Source organism: Sus scrofa, chromosome 7, assembly GCF_054392235.1.
Source record: "Sus scrofa isolate SSC_HxYL_T2T_F1_AM1 chromosome 7, Sscrofa_HxYL_maternal_Yorkshire_Landrace_v2.0, whole genome shotgun sequence".
Taxonomy (NCBI): domain Eukaryota; kingdom Metazoa; phylum Chordata; class Mammalia; order Artiodactyla; family Suidae; genus Sus; species Sus scrofa.
The window spans coordinates 25,265,965-25,284,390 of record NC_139389.1 but is presented as its reverse complement, the minus strand read 5'-3'; the positions used below and the strand labels follow the sequence as shown (position 1 = coordinate 25,284,390).

At 43.0% G+C, this 18,426-nt stretch overlaps 2 protein-coding genes across 2 annotated transcripts; both read right to left on the bottom strand.

Annotated features, from left to right (window-relative positions):
- Positions 1-582: 582 nt before the first annotated feature.
- Positions 583-1,554, bottom strand: LOC100152920 (olfactory receptor 5V1-like). Its single transcript, XM_001928146.3, has one exon. It carries the CDS (start codon positions 1,537-1,539, stop codon positions 583-585), a length of 957 nt encoding a protein of 318 aa, XP_001928181.3. The 5' UTR covers positions 1,540-1,554.
- Positions 1,555-7,971: 6,417 nt separating this feature from the next.
- LOC110258055 (olfactory receptor 12D3-like) lies at positions 7,972-8,910 on the bottom strand. The gene has a single exon (XM_021081025.2). It carries the CDS (start codon positions 8,908-8,910, stop codon positions 7,972-7,974), a length of 939 nt encoding a protein of 312 aa, XP_020936684.2.
- Between the last annotated feature and the right edge of the window lie 9,516 nt (positions 8,911-18,426).

The window sequence follows — 18,426 nt, the reverse complement described above, 5'->3', positions numbered from 1 at the left end:
TTAACATACTGTTGTTTTTATTTTGCAATTGGTTGTGATATCTCTTAAAGCAAAGTTGCCCATCTAATACTTCTTCTTTCAGAGAAGCACTGTCTATTAACGGCAAGGAAAGAACTGTTCTATGGATGCATGGTCCAATATGGTAGTCACTAGGCACGTAAGTTATTGATAAGTTTACCGGATAAAATAGAGGATAATTGTTGTTTCAATTAACTAGCTCAAGACTCCATTTTTAGCTCTCTAATCTTACAAGGATGTCAAAACACAATTCAGAACCTCAAACACTTCTTCAAGATTATCAGAAGTCCTCATAAGAGAGGGTCGCTAATGCCAATTTCACATCTTTGTATTTTCAACTCTGTTCAATATTAGATTTGTGATTCCTCACTATCTTTTACATTAACTGATCTCTCTGAAAAAATTTAAATATTTCATATAGTATTTTTAGCGAGAGTGTTTCTGAAAGTGCTGGATGTGAAAATTTGCATTGACTTTTACTTTTGTTTGAGAGTAATTAGCCAAAATCAGCTCTATAAGTAAAATGGCCAGTTTTGTAATGTCATCTTCTTAGAAAAGAAAAACTTACACATCAAAAGAGAGGGAGCTTGAAGCCTTCCACTTTCTCCCCATAACTTGCATAGCCTCTTGAATATCCTTATTCCTCAAGGAGTAGATTATAGGATTTAGCATGGGGGTAACAATACTATACAATACTGAGATCAGCCTGTCTTTTTCCAGTGAATATGTTGAGATGGGTCGTCCATATGTGAAGATGGCGCTGCCATAATAGAGAAGGACAATGGTCAGGTGGGAGGCACAGGTGGAAAAGGCCTTTTGTCTCCCCTTGGAGGATCGGATCCTCAAGATGGTGGAGATAATATAGAGGTAGGAAAGGACAATACACAGGAAAGGAGTCCAACCAATGACGACCCCAATGGATAGTAGTGCCACTTCATTGACAGAAGTGTCCCCACAAGACAAGACCAACAAAGGAGGTATATCACAGAAGAAATAATTAATCTGATTGTTGCCACAGAAGGGCAGGCGGAATGCCAGTACTGTGTGCACCGCTGAATTGAGGAAACCACCAGACCAGCAGGAGGCTGCTAACTGGCTATACAGAACCTTGTTCATAATAACTGAATACCTCAAGGGCTTACAGATTGCAATGTAGCGATCATATGCCATTGCTGCCAAGAGGAGACACTCTGATCCCACAAAGAAAATAAATGCAAAAAGTTGTGCCATGCAACCTAAATAGGAAATGCTTTTTTTCTCTGACAGAAGATGCGCCATCATCTGGGGAACATTGGTGGTGGTGTAGCAGATGTCAAGAAAAGCTAAGTTTTCCAGAAAAAAATACATAGGCGTGTGCAGGTGCAGATTAGTCATGGTTACCAAAATTATGAAGCTATTTCCTCCCAAAGTACAGATATAAGTTACAAGGAAGATGGTGAAAAGTAAAAATTGTAACTCTTTTAAGTTGGAGAATCCCAAGATGATAAACTCAAACAGAACTGTTTGGTTTTCTCCTTCCATAATATAATTCAGGTTTTCCTTCGCAATTGGGAACAAAGGATTTCTGTAATCTGTACTGCTCCAGAAACAGGCTACAAAACAAGAAAATAAAAAACTTCACAGGTGAAAAGGTAATATAACTAATCAAAAAACATTAGATATACCTGTAAAAATGCACAATCCCACAACAAATAAATTCTATGCATTATCACTCAGCATAAGTAGAAACATTATCAGCCTTTCATCTGTCAGTCAAATCTTTTAAAATCGACACATAAGCAGTTTTGAATATTTAAGTAAAACATGAATGGCCACATGCACCATAAAGCCTAATGAAAGGAAGGAACGCCCTCATCTACTTTTTCATCCTAAGTTACAGTAATTTGGAGGCTTATTGAGACAGTTGTCATTAGTGGGCCAATCAACTATGGTGACCTGCACACTTTTGGAGGCTGACATTTGTAGATTTCATGTAGAATTAGTCACATTTTATATATTATGGAGGATGAGGAGGACAGAAAAGGACATAGTGGTACCAGAGATGATAGTATATTTGGAGGGATGCTCCATAAAATACAGAGGAAATTCATGATTAATCATAGCAGACATATCCTAGAGTTCACTCACTTAATCAAGGGCAGACTCCAGCAAGGCCATTGTCTCCTCATACTTCTCTTTCTTTCTCTACTGAAGCATTCTCTTTAGCAAAGGAACAGGCTATTATTTCTCCTATTATAAAACATTTAAAATGTCTTCCTTTATCACTATTTTTCTTCACTAGTGTCACCCCATTTTTCTGATATTTACATCAAAACTTCTCACAAACAATGTCAAAATTGACATTCTCCATTCCTACTCTTTCCAGTGTCTCTTCAACCTACTTCATTAGGTCTTTAACTCAATATTCCCTTGATTCAAAGTGGTTGGGTCAATTATGAAATGTTGACCCATATGCACAGAATCTCATATTCTAACATTGCTCAATTATGGTCTACTTTGAATTAACACATTTTTTTTCTTTTTGGCCACACCCACAGTGTGTGGAAGTTCCCAGGCCAGGGCTTAAACCTACACCACTGCAGCAACTGGAGCTACAAGAGTGACAATGTCAGGTCCTTAACCTGCTGAGCCACAAGGGAACTCCCTATGGTCTACTTTCAATATAGCAGCCAATTATATGTAAGTCACTTTCCACTATTAGGCCTCTACTCATAACCCTCCTACTATACTCCAGCTCAGACTGTAAATTCAAATTCTTATGAAAGGCTACAAGCTCTGTAAAACCTTTTTCTTTTTACTTCTCCAACCTAATTTCCTCTTTTTGCCCCTTAACTCCTTCAGTCAATTCACGCTGGCCTCTTTGATGTTCCCCTTTGCCTTGGTTCTTCCCCAGGACTGTCCATCTGACAAAAGTCCTAACTTCATTTTAGTCTGATCTCAAATGGTATAAATCAATGAGTGTCACCTCAACCAGCCTCTCTGTGCTCTCCTACACTCTGTTTCCCCTGCACATGCATCTTCCATTGCCCCAAGACACATAGCACCTTGTGAGAGCCCATATAATTTATCTATTTGGTATGCTTATTGTGTATTGCCTGCTGCCCTAGTAGAATATACTGAGTTTTACAAAGCAATGTACTGAGTGTTAATGTTGCATTCTAAGCATTGAGCACAGGCTCTGGCACATAATACATGTGTGTTCAATGATAAACTTCTGGGTTTCCTTTCAATTAACTCACAAGGCTGACTTCTCTGGGCAGAAGACTCACAGGGAAGTCTCTTTGTTTTTTCAAGATAATTTATTTTAGCCCCACTTACCCAGTTTGGTTTAGTTTGATTTGCTGTGGTAATGGTTCAACCAGGGGTTGTTGTGGAGAAAAATAATATTACCCTTACAAAGAGAGAATAGCCTCTTCATATTCTTATGTGAACAGGAAGGACATTCTCTTCTGCAGGACTACCATCTCTGCCACTTATGTTTGGAACCACCCGAAGGGTAGCAGGAAATGGCTATAACCTCTCCTCTCTTCCAACTCCCATGTCCAACAACAGGAGCTCTCTTCTTTCCTCCTATTTATATGATTTCTTTAATAAAGCACACACTGTGTAGTGAAAATCTAATTACTTTTCCCCAAATAGCAATGATGAAGACTTTGGGGACTTTGGGTCTTAATTAAGATGTATGATAAAATGGTCTGGGGTGGCAAATTTTAAGAAAATAATACTGCTCTTATCATTTTACACACACACACACACACACACAATAGTATCACCACTGTAATTCTCCATAATATTAGATCCTCCATACAGAAGCTAAAATTACTTCTCTAGAAATAAAGTAGTCCTAATTGGTACTTAGGTGCAGTTTAGAAACATGGAATTTGCAGTTAAGTAAGACTTCTAGATAACAAAAGAAACAAAAAAAGAGCTAACTCACACAGAGCTGGCATAGGGTTACAAGATTTCCCAGTTAACTGTAAAAATGATTTTAAAAAGCAGGCAATCAGGTAAGATGGTGGAGTAGAAGGACGTGAGCTCACCCGCTCTCATGAAAACATCAAAATCACAACTAACTGCTAAACCACCACCAACAGAAAAGACTGGAACCTACCAAAAAAGATATTCTACATTCAAAGACAAAAAAGAAGCCATAAAATTAGATCCTCAATATTGGATATAGCTGCAAGTTATCATTATTGCTCTTATTTTTATCATTGTATTTTAAATGATGTTAATGTGAATTTCATTATATAATTACATAAATTTAAACAACACATAATTACAGAATTTTAAATTTTAAATATATACTTTTTTCCTTATTGGCTGCACCCACTGCATGTGGAAGATCCTGAGCCAGGGACTGAACCTGTGCCATAGCAGAGACCCAAACCACTGCAGTGACAAAGCTGGATCCTTAACCAGGTGTACCACAAGGTAAGTCCAAAACTGTACTTTTATACTATTTGTCTCCTTTGAGACACATAACAACTTTTAAGATGGGTATGTGTGGGGATGGAAATCCTGTGAAATTGGATTGTGATGATCATTATACATCTACAGATATGATAAATTCATTGAGTAATTAAAAAAAAAGCTCTTATATATTTGGAGTTCACAATGGTTCAGTGGGTTAAGAACCCTACATTGCCAGCTTTGTTTTGTACTGATATATAAGATGGATGGGACTTCCCATTGTGAACGCTGCTTGTGAAGCTAGTAAAGTCATGTCTGACTTAAAAAAAAAAAAAAAAAAAAGACGGGTGTGTGTGGCAGGCAAAAGTCCACAATAACACTTAATGAACCTGACTTGTGTATAATCTCCCTTTGAGTTTTGGCAGAATATATGAACATAATGAGATATCACTCCCATAACTATATTATTATATTATACAGATGTGTGTGTGTATATATATGTATTGCAGATGTAATGAGATCCTCAAGTCAGTTGACCATAAAATAGGGGAACTTTTCCAGGTGGGCCCTTCAAGTCTGGGTCAAAGGGTCAGAGGTAAATCAGAAAAGGAAAAATCTTTTTTTTTTGTCTTTTTGCCATTTCTTGGGCCACTTCTGAGGCATATGGAGGTTCCCAGGCTAGGGGTTGAATTGGAGCTGTAGCTGCCAGCCTACGCCTGAGCCACAGCAATGCAGGATCCGAGCTGCGTCTGCAACCTACACCACAGCTCACGGCAACACCAGATTGTCAACCCACTGAGCAAGGGCAGGGATCGAACCCTGCAACCTCATGGTTCCTAGTCGGATTCATTAACCACTGCACCACGATGGTAACTCTGGAAAAATCTTTTTGAAGGCATCAGAGAGCTAACAAGGCAGTGAGGATTTTTGTAGGACCAAGGTCTGGAAGAGGAGAGCAGTATAGAATGGAGAGTCCAGCACTTTTCACCCTTTTTCTCCTTGGGGTAAGGCATACCTTGATTTATGATGTTTCACTTTACTGCCCTCCACAGATACTGTGATTTTTACACACTGAAGCTCTGTGGCAGTCCTGCATCGAGCAAGCCTATCAGCGCCAATTTCCTAACAGCTTTTGGCCACTTTGAATCTCATGTCACATTTTGGTAGTCTCCCAAAACCTCAAACTTTTTCAGTATTATGATACTGGTTATGGTGATCTGTGATCAGTGATCTTTGATGCTACTACTACAACTCACTGAAGGCTCAGGTGATGGTTTGCATTTTTCAGCAAGAAAATATGTTTAATTAAGGTGTATACATTGTTTTTTAGACACAGTGCTATTGTACACTTAAGAGATTAAGTAGAGTATAAACATCTTTTATATGCGCTGGGAAACCAAGTATTCTTGTGACTCACTTTTTTGTTCTATCCAATTTATGGCAGTGGTCTGAAAACAAGCCCACAATATCTCTGAGGTATACCTGTATTGGTATCTTTGGAAAAGAAATCAAAAGAAAATTTTTGAGAATTTTTCACTTATCCTAACATTAATGATTATTTTTACATCACTAATATCTTATGAACCAACACACAAACTGTTACAACTTTGTGGTAACTTTATCATATATCAAATAAAATATGGCTTCTACTTTATTACACATATACTTTCTACTCATCCTAGCTTTTACCTCCAGTTAAACTTGCCCCACACCCTGCCTTCGCCGCATCCCAGGCATGCAAAGGTTCCTGGACCAGGGATCAAACCCACACCACAGCAGTACCAGTAAGCCAATTCCCTTTAGAATGTCTTCTTCAGCTGCCATATTCTGCATTATTTGGTTGTTTAAATACTTATCTAATTCCTCTTAGCAATGTATAAATGCTCTAATACTGAACCTATGTTCCATTTCTTATTGCTTTTATTATCAGAAAAATTGAATTAAATAATTCCTAGAGAGAAAAAATTGTCATATATGAAGTTGTCTTTGATAGTAAAACTTTCATTCTGATCTCAAGATTATGTTTTTACTTATTTTTTATTTTTATCTTTTTGTAGACATGTCTACAGCATACAGACATTCTAGGCCAGGTTTGAACCTGCACCACTAGAGTAACCAGAGCCACAGCAGTGACAACACCAGATCCTTAACTAACTGAGCCACAAAGCAACTCTAGATTTTTATCTTTTTAATTTACTTTATTGACGTATAGTAGATTTACAAAGTTGTCTTAATTTCTGCTCTACAACAAAGTGATTCAGTTATATATATATATATATATATATATATATATATATGCTTTTTCCTATTCTTTTCCTTCATAGTTCACTTGTGTAATAGTTCAGATTCCACATATAAGTAATATCACATGGCATTTGTCTTTGTCCTTAAGATCAGGTTTTCAAAATACACTGTACTTTGCATAAAGAGGATTAATTAGTAGGAAGGAGAACTCAAGTTAAAACATTTCTATTATGAGAAAAGCAAATCAAAACCTACTTCACACCTTGCTCTGTTCGTCGCCTAAACTCACTGTACTTCAGGCATTTCTGGGCACTAACATAGACATTGAAAATTAATCATCATCTGGGATACCTCTCATCTTCCTACTGCGCATCAAAGCTATCGGCAAATACTGAAAGTTGAGTGTTCGAAATACATCCAGAATCTCGATGCTCCTCCAGTTGCCACCACCATTACCCTGATCTAGGTTGCCTTCAATTCTCATCCAAAGGATGATAAGGGATCCTAACTAATTCCATCTTGGTTCCTCTACTCTCTGTTCTCAAGAGAGTAACACTGTGATTCTTTCACCACAGAAGTTGTAGGAAGTCACTTCCTTGCTCAAGGGCCCCATTATCAGGCTCATTACCCAGAGTAAGTGCGGAGAACCTTCAGCTGACCAACTGGATGCCAAGACCTGACTACCATCGCTTTTCTGCCCTCATCTCCTGCCCCTCTCTTCACTACCCACTGAGTTCCAGGCACGTGGGACATGCTGTATTCCTCACGTAAAATACCAACACTCTACACCATTGTTCCTCCATTCACTGTCATTTCTGCATCAAGATAAACTGTCACATACCAGCATGACTCACTCCACTATTTCCTTCCACGTTCTGTCAAGTGGTGTTTATGAAACAGGCTTTCACTGACCCAACCCTGCAAAAGAGTGCCCACCAGGGCATGCTGATTCTGCCTTTTACTCCACGCATTTTACTTTCGGAAAGAGACACGCAGTTACTTCTTCAGCTTTTCTTTGCCCAGCTTCTCAGCTGAAAAAAGATCCATGTCCTCATGTCATAAACGTAGGGATCGTTTCCACTGCAAAGTGAACATTCCCTGTTGAAAAAATACTCTGCGTGAACAACTAAAGGATAATTGGAATCGTGTGTGTGAAGACCACACCTACACATGGCACAAATTTCTGAAATGAAAACAGAATTCAAGAAATGGATCCAAGTTAGTCTAGATGAGAAAATAAATGTCATCAAGAGAACACACAGTTCTCATTTCCTCTGGTGTTGCCAGTGATTTTCTTTAGACAGACAGCTTCCATTTCCTCCCAAAGACTCTCCTCAGAGCCAACTTCACTTCCTTATTCCTAAGGGTGTATATCAGTGGATTCAGCACTGAAGTCACAGTGGTGTGTATGACAGCCACGTACCGTGCCTGTGATACAGATGTGGCAGAGGCAGGGGGGATGTATGTGAGCCCCACAGTTCCATAGAAGAGAGACACCACCATGAAATGGGAGGCACAAGTGGACAGAGCCTTGTGGAGCATGTGGCAGGACCGGTGCTTGAGGAGAAGAAAGGTGATGATGTAGAAGTAGGAGAGGAGAGTGAGAAAACACGCTGCCATAGATAAGCTGCCCGTGACAATAAAAATGAGCCATCGATTGAGCCAAATGTCACCACAAGCCAACTCTAAGAGGGGCTTCACATCACAGAAGAAGTAGCTGAGTTTCAGAGAGTGGCAAAAGTTCAGGCGTGCGGTCATGACGGAATGCATCAGAGCATAAAAGAAGCTGGTGATCCAGGCCACAGCTGCCAAGAAAATACACACCCGGAGGTTCATGAGCACAGTGTAGCGAAGCGGGTAGCAGATGGCCACGAATCGGTCAAAGCCCATCACGGCCAGCAAAAGGGCCTCAGTGCAGCCCAGAAAGTGGAAGAAGTGGAGCTGACTGATGCAGCCTAGGAAGGATATGGCCTTGTGAGTGGAGAAGAGGTTTGCCATTAGCATGGGCAGTGTCACTGAAGAATAGCAGATATCCAGACAAGAAAGATTTCCCAGGAAAAAATACATGGGAGAGTAGAGTCTTGGCTCTGAGGTGACGACCACTAATATGGACCCATTTCCAAACAGATCTATAATGTACACAACCAAGAGAGTCATGAAGATGATCGGTTGCAGCTCCTGATTGGAAGTCAGTTCCAGCAGAAGAAACTCATCCACTTTGGTGACATTCTCCATTGCCTTGAGAAGGCTAACGACGGTGACAATTAGTAAACCTGTTCCAGTAGACTGTACAGGCTAAATGCAGCAAGTTCCTCACCGGGAAATACAGGAGGGTGATCCATACTGAGCAAAGGGGTTGGAAATGCTCGAGTTAAATTCACTTGCAATGTCATTTAGGAACCAGAATATGGGATCAGTTCAGAGACCCTGTGATCTATACGCTGCATAGAACTAAGAAGCATACATAGAATGCTGAGTTAAACATATAAAGTAGATCACATAGAAGAAAGCAGACAGGCAGTAAATACAGTAAGAGAACAGGACTCCATTTTAGCTCCATCATAGCACTAAAACTAATGTAGCTAATAAGAGTCATGTCAGATGTATTTTTAAACATTTAAACATTTATAAATGGATGTGATAGGCAATGTTCTCCTTTCTGGGTACGGGTAGAAGCTCAGCAATAGTCCTAAATCGCCTCTTAAAAAAAAAAAAACAGAAACCAAAAAGCAACCAAAAAACAGAGTACCTTCCCTACAGCCTGAACTTCTCCAGGAAACTAGAAGACATTTCTTAAAATCCACAAACTTCCTATAATGTGTAGGCAGAGGGAACACTAATCAGCAGAATTGGTGTCTGCAGTCACAAGAGGGCACCACAACAGCAGGGCTATTTATGCAGAACGAAAACCCCCACCCCACCCCCACCCCCACCCCCAATGCTAAGAAGTTTCAGTAACAAGAGAATTTTGGAAACAGGAGAAAATAATCAGTCCTAGAAAGAGAGTGCCTCACACTGAGAGAGTAAAACTGTTGCAACAGAGGAGGGGACCAATGAGCCAAAAATCTGGGAAAAAGGTCCTATCCCCTTCCCATATAAACATCCTACTAATAATGTGCCCCCCAAATGCAACTTATTCATAGACAAACAATAAATAGAAAAAAAGACTGCATCCACGTGAAAGCAGAATTTAAAAAAAAGAAAAAAACAGAAAAATAGAAAATCCTGCTTTCTCATGATTTCTCAAGCGGCTATAGCTCCCTTGAAAAAATATTTGGAGTGAAACAGAAAAACTGCTGTGCAACATTCCCACCTGAAGCAACGAAAACTGTAACAATTTTTATTGAGAAAAACACACAAATATCCAAAACAGAAATCCAAATTCAAAGTAAAATACAATCTGTTATTCTGACAAAGATCAAAACATTTAAGACAATGTATCTATCGAAGATGCAAAAACACACACAGACGGGGGTGTCGGTTGATTTAACCTCTAACAGACATGTAGCACTGACTCTCAATTACAAACATCTCAAAGACTCTACGTTAGCCACTCCACTTTCTAGACTGCCATTCAGATGTGTTGGCAAATGTCAAAAATCATGGATTTGCCATGGTATTTATTGAAGCATTGCCATACCAGAGATGGCAAACAAACTCAATGACCATATTGGACTAGTTAAATAATTTTCATTGCAGAAGAAGCAGTAAAAAAAACAAGGCAACTCTTTACATAGGGCATTTGGTCACTTGCAAACAAACAAACAAACAAACAAAAAACACTCCAAAGGATACATGTAAAAATGCATACATGTGTCCATATTGACTTTAAACAAAAGTTCCATTGAAATGGAGTTTTAACTAAAGAACAACCTCCCCCTTGGCTAAGAAGGCAGCTGCAAGACTTTCCAGCTGTGCTCATCACTATGCCACCCTTCTTGTAATAATGCAACAACTGTGTGCCCTCTGTCCAAGCCAGCAGCCCTGCTAATCAGGTACCCAGCATTGCTTATCAGTTCTGTTTCTGTAACCTTGCTTGCTCAGTTTCTTAGGGAGGAACACTGTCTGCTTGGGGATGGGGGAGGTCCGGGATGCTTACATGGGAACATCAAGACCTTGTAGTGTATAAAAGTTACTGAGAACAAAGACCTGGTGCTCAGACTCTGGAGGTGACTCCTCTGAGCCCGCACCGGTGCTGAACAAACCTTGCTTTTCCATATCTCCGAGTACTGTTTGTCTCCTTCCACTGCCACAGTTTTTGCAGTTTCTGCAACATTTTTGGTGCATTGGCCGGGAAGCCGACAACCGAGCTGGCCTCTTGTGCCACTGTTGTCAGGGAACCAGGGGAGGCCACGGTCGCCGGCCCGGTGACAGGTGGATAGCACGCACCGGCCATTTTGCTGGATCCAGACCCTCACTCAGGCCGTGCTGGCCTTGGCCCACACCGCTTCCTGAATGGACTCAGAAGGAGAGTGGAAACAGGTTCCAGGACAGGATGTTGGACTGGTGAGTGCCTCGGGGACATCTGCCCAAGTCAGGACCTGCCATACGGCGGAAGGAGAGACTGATCACCTCTCAGTGATCAAAGGGTCACTCAGGTCAGGGTTTGCTCCCTTGGGATCGGGAGGCTTGTCAATTCTGGTGTGTGTGTGTGAGTGACTGGAGAGAACAAGAGCCCGTGCTCCACCATCTTTGGACTACGGAGCCAAAGTGAGTCCTAACCTGCAGTTCCGCGGTGACCCTCATACGGCTTATGGTGGCCCTCTTCGGGGGGATCCTGACGTTGGGGTCTATACAGTCCCACCTATGCCAAGAGGCGCCTTAAATATCTCCTCCGGGGGAGCGGTCAGGCGGACGAAGCGATTGTTACCTGAGGCCTTGTCTTCGCTGTTTGTCTTGCGTCACCGTCACAGGGTGGGACTTCACACAATGGGTAAATCAGCTTCCAAGCCCACTGTCTTAGAGTGTACAGTTAAAAATTTTAAGAAAGGATTTTATACAGATTATGGTGTTAAACTGAGTCCTGGAAAACTATGTACCCTCTGTACCCTAGAGTGGCCCTCCTTTGGTGTTGGCTGGCCTCCGGAAGGGACCTTAGATGTGTTCACAGTTGGAACAGTATATAATGTTATAACAGGAGACCCTGGACACCCAGACCCATTTCCGTATATTGATCAATGGTTGGAAATTGCCTATTTGAGGCCCCCATGGGTTTTGTTCTGTACAACAGACCAGGGACAGTGTAGCCCAGTCCAAGAAGAAAAACTTGTCTCAAAAAGGTGCCACCTATTCATCAAGGGGAACCTGAGGACTCGCCCCCTATGCCACCACCTTATGTGCTGCCAGCCCCACCTCCAGGAGCCGAAGGTCCCCAGATGCCAGATAGCCCACCGCCTTCTGTTTCTCCTCCTCCTTCTGCTTCTGAAGTTCCCGAGGTGATATCACCCCCGCAGCCAGATTCTCCAGAACCTATGAGCAGGCGTCTCCGGTCAGCTCAGGGAGCAGCCACTCCAGCATTACAAATGCCCTTACGGGAGACACGGGGACCACAGCAAGTCACCCCCGATGGGACCATACAAGAGGGGGGACATTTTTATTATTACCAGTCCTTTTCCACTGCTGATCTCCTCAACTGGAAACACCATACTCCCTCATATTCTGAAAAGCCTCAGGCGCTGATTGATCTCTTAGAATTCATTTTCCAGACACACTGTCCCACCTGGATAGACTGCAGCAACTCCTTTTTACTCTGTTTGACACTGAAGAGCGCTGGTGAATTGTTACAGAAGCCCAAAAATGGCTTCAGGCCAATGCGGGGGGTCGAGCAGACTTGGCAAACTGGGTGAGGGAAGCCTTCCCAGAAGAAAACCCCCACTGGGACTATGACACTGAAGAAGGGAAACGTAACCTAGAGAGGTACCGGCAGGCCTTCCTACAGGGGGCAAAAGCTGAGGCCAAAAGGCCCACTAATATAGCTAAAATCAGTGAGATACTACAAGAACCGAATGAAAGCCCAGCCAAATTGTATGAGAGACTATGTGAGGCTTTCCGAATCTACACCCCTTTTGATCCCGAGGCCCCTGAGAACCAACAGATGATAAATGTTGCCTTTGTGGAACAAGCCCAATCAGATATCCATAAAAAGCTACAGAAATTAGAAGGATTTGCAGGAGAGAATGCCACTAAACTGTTGGAAATAGCCATCAAGGTTTTTATTAACTGAGACCATGTGGTCCGCCGTGATGCAGAAAAGAGAATAAAACAAAAAGTGACTCTTCTGACAGCCGCCCTGTCAAAACCGGTGCCCCCAGTGGGACTACCCCATAGGGGACAAGGCACAAGGCCAGGGAAAAGGAGTCCCCTGAAACATGACCAATGCGCTTACTGCAAAGAAAAGGGACATTGGAAAAATGAATGCCCCAACCGTCCTGAGAAAAAGACCAAGGCCCCACCTAGCCGGTACCAATCTGAGCCATTCAGCACCAACCTGATCAGCCTAGCTGAGTCTGATTAGGAGGGACCAGGCTCTCTCCAACTGGGCCCTGAGAGCCTATGGTCAGAATTCAAGTAGGGGGCCATCCCATAGACTTTATGGTTGACACAGGTGCCGAACTTTCTGTGGTTACACAACCTGTGGCTCCCCTCTCAGGGAAAGAAACCACCATTGTTGGGGCCACAGGTAACCAAACCCACAGGCTCTTCTGTGGTCCTCGACGATGTCGGTTAGGAGGCCATGAAGTAATACATGAATTTCTTTACCTGCTTGACTGCCCAGTCCCCCTGATGGGAAGAGACCTGCTGGCTAAAATGGGGGCACAAATTTCCTTTCCTACTGATGGATCGGCCCAACTTAAATTGACAGAACCCCCCACTCCTTTAATCATGGCTCTTGCTGTAAAAAGGGAAGAGAAATGGTGCTTGTACTCTTCCCCTTCAGAAATGGGGACCATTCCCCCAGAACTAGAGACTAAACACCCATTGGTGTGGGCTGAAGGAAACCCACCAGGACTGGCAAAATTCCACACTCCTGTCTTGATTGATCTAAAACCCGGAGCTCAACCGGTAAAGCTACAGCAATACTCAATTCCCAGAGAAGCTTGACTGGGAATACAGGTTCACCTGGATAGGCTGCTTCAGCATGCATTATTAATAAAATGTCAGTCACCTTGGAACACCCCTTTACTGCCCATGAAAAAAAACGGGAACACAGGACTACCTCCCAGTACAGGACTTGAGAGCCATAAATGAAGAAACAGTCACATTACACCCATCCATCCCTAACCTGTATACCCTGCTAGGGCTGATCCCCTCCACTGCTGAGTGGTTTACTTGCCTGGACTTAAAAGATGCCTTTTTCTGCCTCCAGGTGGCACCTGCCAGCCAGCCCTTGTTTGCTTTTGAATGGGAAAATCCACATACAGGGACAAAGGAACAGCTTACCTGTACTAGACCCCCACAAGGATTCAAAAACACTCCCGGAAGAGGACAAGATGGCGGAGGAGTAGGGAGCACGCTTGCCCTCTCCCACAAACACAACAAAAAAAGCACATCTACAGAATAAATGACTCGCACAGAACAGCAACCAATCGCTGGCAGAGGAACCTAAACTCCAATAACGGCAAGAAGTTCGTGACATTACTGGGCAGAATGGGAGAAAAGAGGAGAGTGAGATAAGGTGAATCCAAGTGGGATGGGCGCTCCTGAAAGGGAACTGAGGAGGAGAAAGGGTTCCCGCACCCTGGAAAGTCACCTACCAGGGGAAAGATCAAACAAACCGGAGAAATCTCCAGATGCAGAGAAGAGTGTAGCAGTAAGTTGGAGTATGGAAAAGCCGATCAAGAACCAAACGGACCATCTGAACTACGGGCACAGTCACCAAAAATTGAGACGCCTGGGTGGGGGCTGGGCACCGAGACCTCGCCTCCGAAGGTTAGTCCCCGAGAAAGGGCTGGGCGACGCCTGGGTGGGAGCTGGGCACCGAGACCTCAGCCCGGAGGTTAGCCCCGGGCTGGGGGGCGGGGAAGAGCGGAAACTGCTTGGGAGGTCTAGAAACCATTTGATGGGGCAGAAACTACAAAACAAAGCTGTCGAAGAGGAAGGGAGCAATACTCTAGGGGCGGGGAAGTGGAAAGCCGCATCAGAGGGAACCTGGGAGAAGAGCCTGGTCTGCACCCGTGCTGGGGAGGGGGAGAAGAAGGGGTGGGTCCCCATAGAATACCCCCCACTCCACAGCAAGCTTACAGGCCTGCTAGCTAGCAGAAAGCTGTGCTTCCCAGTGCATCCCCTCCCCCCACCCCCGCCACCCCCTACGCTCTCAACGGACCTGGGGGTGCCTGCCATCCAGGAGGGCTGGCCTCAACAATTGCCTGAAACCTACCACCGCAGGGGCTGTCCCTGCACAGGCCTGCTTGCCCTTTGGAGGGGCTACACTTCCGCAGAGCAGCACCAAACACCACCAGCCCCCGAGAAAAGGCCTGCAGCCCAGAAAAGCTAGAACAAGCCTAGCCAGGCCGTGAATAGATCGGCCTAATTCTCGGACGGTTTTTCTGAGTCGGGCTGCCCCAGGGAGGAGCCTCTTGGGTCTCCAACGGCCCTGCTACCCGCCCAAGCCCCCAGGGGGTGCTGAGACCTAGTGGACCAGCTGCATAGGACTGCCAGCTCCAGGCAGGCCCCCTGCAGCCCAGAAAAGCTGCAACAAGCCTGGCCGAGTCGAGAAAAGATCTCAGACGGTTTTTCTGAGTCAGGCTGCCCCGGGGAGGAGCCTCTTGGGCCTCCAATGGCCCTGCTACCTGCCCAAGCTCCCAGGGGGTGCTGAGACCTAGTGGACCATCTACATAGGACTGCAAGCTCCAGGCAGGACCCCCTGCAGCCCAGAAAAGCTGCAACAATCCTGGCCGAGTCGGGAAAAGATCTCAGACGGTCTTTCTGAGTCAGGCTGCCCTGGGGAGGAGCCTCTTGGGTTTCCAGTGGCCTTGCCAAAGCGCCCAGGGGGTGGCCCACTCCCGTGGAATAACTGCTCAGCACCACCAGCCCCCTGGAAGAGCCCCTGCAGCCCAGAAAAGCTGCAACAAGCTCAGCCAGATTGTGAAAAGATCCGCCTACATTCGCAGGCCGTCCTTCTGAGTTGGGCTGCCCTAGGGAAGAGCCTCTCAGGTTCTCAGTGACCCAGATAGCTGCTCCAGCCCCCAGGGGGTGCTGCACTCCTGAGGAACAGCTGCCCAACACCGCCAACCCCCTGCAAGAACCCCACAGCCTAAAAATACCAGAGAAAGCTCTGCATGACCAAGTGAAATCTGCTACCATCGTGGTGTGGACCTCTCAGTCCTGTCTGCCCTCAGGAAGTCCTCCTTTGCTTCAAAGAAACACTGTTAGCCCCATCAACACTCCAGAAAAGCCACACTGCCTCAAAAAAGATTGACCAACAACACCAGCCCTCAGGAAACATTCCACGGCAGTGACAAGGCAAACACTGCCCGATCACGGAGAGTACAACTCCCTCAGGAGAAAGAAAACAACAAGCAAGATGAAGAAGCTGAGAAACCACCCCCAGTCAAACCAACAGGAGAACTCACCTATAACAGTCAACAATGAAACAGATCTCTGCAGTCAGACAGACCTGGAGTTCAAAAGAGAAATAGTGAAAATACTGAAGGAATTAAGAGAAGATATGAACAGTAATGCAGATACCCTCAGAAAGGAACTAGAAAATATAAGGAGGAGTCAAGAAAAACTAGAACATTCATTTGCAGAGATGCAAACTGAACTAAGGGCAGTAAGAACCAGAATGAATAATGCAGAAGAACGAATCAGTGATATGGAAGATAGAATAATGGAAATCACTCAATCTGGTCAACAGACAGAAAAACAAATCAAAAAACTAGAAAGCAATATAAGAGACCTATGGGATAATATAAAGCGGGCCAATCTACGCATAATAGGAATTCCAGAAGGAGTAGAAAAAGATAAGGGGATGGAAAATATATTTGAAGAAATTATCGCTGGAAACTTCCCAAATCTAAAGGATACTGGATTCAAGATACAAGAAGCACAGAGGGCCCCAAACAAACTGAACCCAAAGAGACCCACATGAAGACACATCATAATAAAAATGGCAAAAGTTAGTGATAAAGAGAGGATCCTAAAGGCAGCAAGAGAAAAACAGAATGTGACCTACAAGGGAACCCCCATAAGAATATCAGCTGATTTCTCTACAGAAACACTACAGGCCAGAAGGGAATGGCAAGAGATATTTAAAGTTCTAAAAGGAAAAAATATGCAACCTAGAATACTCTATCCAGCAAGAATATCATTTAAAATAGAAGGGGAAATAAAAATTTTTTCCAACAAACAAAAACTTAAAGAATACAGCAACACAAAACCCAGGTTAAAGGAAATATTGAAAGGGCTTCTCTAAACCAAAAAGAAAGGAAGGAAAGGGAAGAAAAAAGAAAAGAAAAGAAAAAAAAAAAGAAGAAGAAGAAGAGGAAGAACTAGGACTGAGGAAACCACAATCAGAGAGCAGTCACTCAAATAAGCCAGCATACAGATTTAATCATGAACATGCTTCAAACAAAATAAAATTAAAAAGAAAAAAATAAAAAAGAGTCATCAAAACCATAAAATGTGGGCAAGGGATGTTAGGAAGTAAATAACCCTTTTTGTTTGTTTGTTTGTATGTTTCTTTTCTTAATTTTAATATAGTAATGAAGTGTTTGAACTTACAGGACCGTCAGGCTAAAACACACAATTATGGGAAGGGGTTAGCATACTTAAAAAACAGGGCAACCACAAGCCAAAACCAAATATTGCATTTGAAAAAAATGAAAAAAAAATACACTCAAGCAGATAATAACAGGAGACCATCCAACCAAAAAAAAAAAAAAAAAAAAAAAAGAGAGGAAGAATGAGGAACCATAAAATCAACTGGAACACTGGAACACGAGGTTCAAATGGCAATAAATAATCATCTATCAATTATCACCTTAAATGTCAATGGACTGAATGCCCCAATCAAAAGACACAGAGTGGCTGAGTGGATAAAAAGGCAAAAACCTTCAATATGCTGCCTACAAGAAACTCACCTTAGGACAAAAGATACATATAGATTGAAAGTGAAAGGGTGGGGAAAAATATTTCACGCCAATAGACATGACAGAAAAGCAGGAGTCGTAACACTCATATCAGACAAAATAGACTTTAAAACAAAAGACATAAAGAAAGACAAAGAAGGACACTACTTAATGATTAAGGGATCCATCCAAGGAGAGGATGTTACTATCGTCAACGTATATGCCCCAAATACAGGAGCACCCAGATACATACAACAAATATTAACAGACATAAAGGGAGATATTGATGAGAATACAATCATAGTAAGAGACCTTAATACCCCCCTCACATCAATGGACAGATCCTCTAGACAGAAAACCAATAAAGCAACAGAGATCCTAAAGGAAACAATAGAAAAGTTAATTGATATCTTCAGGACACTACATCCAAAAAAAATCAGAATACACATTCTTCTCAAATGCTCATGGAACATTCTCAAGAATCGACCACATATTGGGACACAAAACGAATCTCAATAAATTTAGGAGCGTAGAAATTATCTCAAGTATCTTCTCTGACCACAATGCCATGAAATTGGAAATCAACCATGGGAAAAGCAAAGAGAAAAAACCTACTAAATGGAGACTAAACAACATGCTACTCAAAAACCAATGGGTCAATGAGGAAATCAAGAAGGAAATT

Bases quoted from the DNA above. Each gene is read 5' to 3' on its own strand.
- LOC100152920 (XM_001928146.3), bottom strand. From the start codon at position 1,539: ATGGAAGGAGAAAACCAAACAGTTCTGTTTGAGTTTATCATCTTGGGA.
- LOC110258055 (XM_021081025.2), bottom strand. From the start codon at position 8,910: ATGGAGAATGTCACCAAAGTGGATGAGTTTCTTCTGCTGGAACTGACT.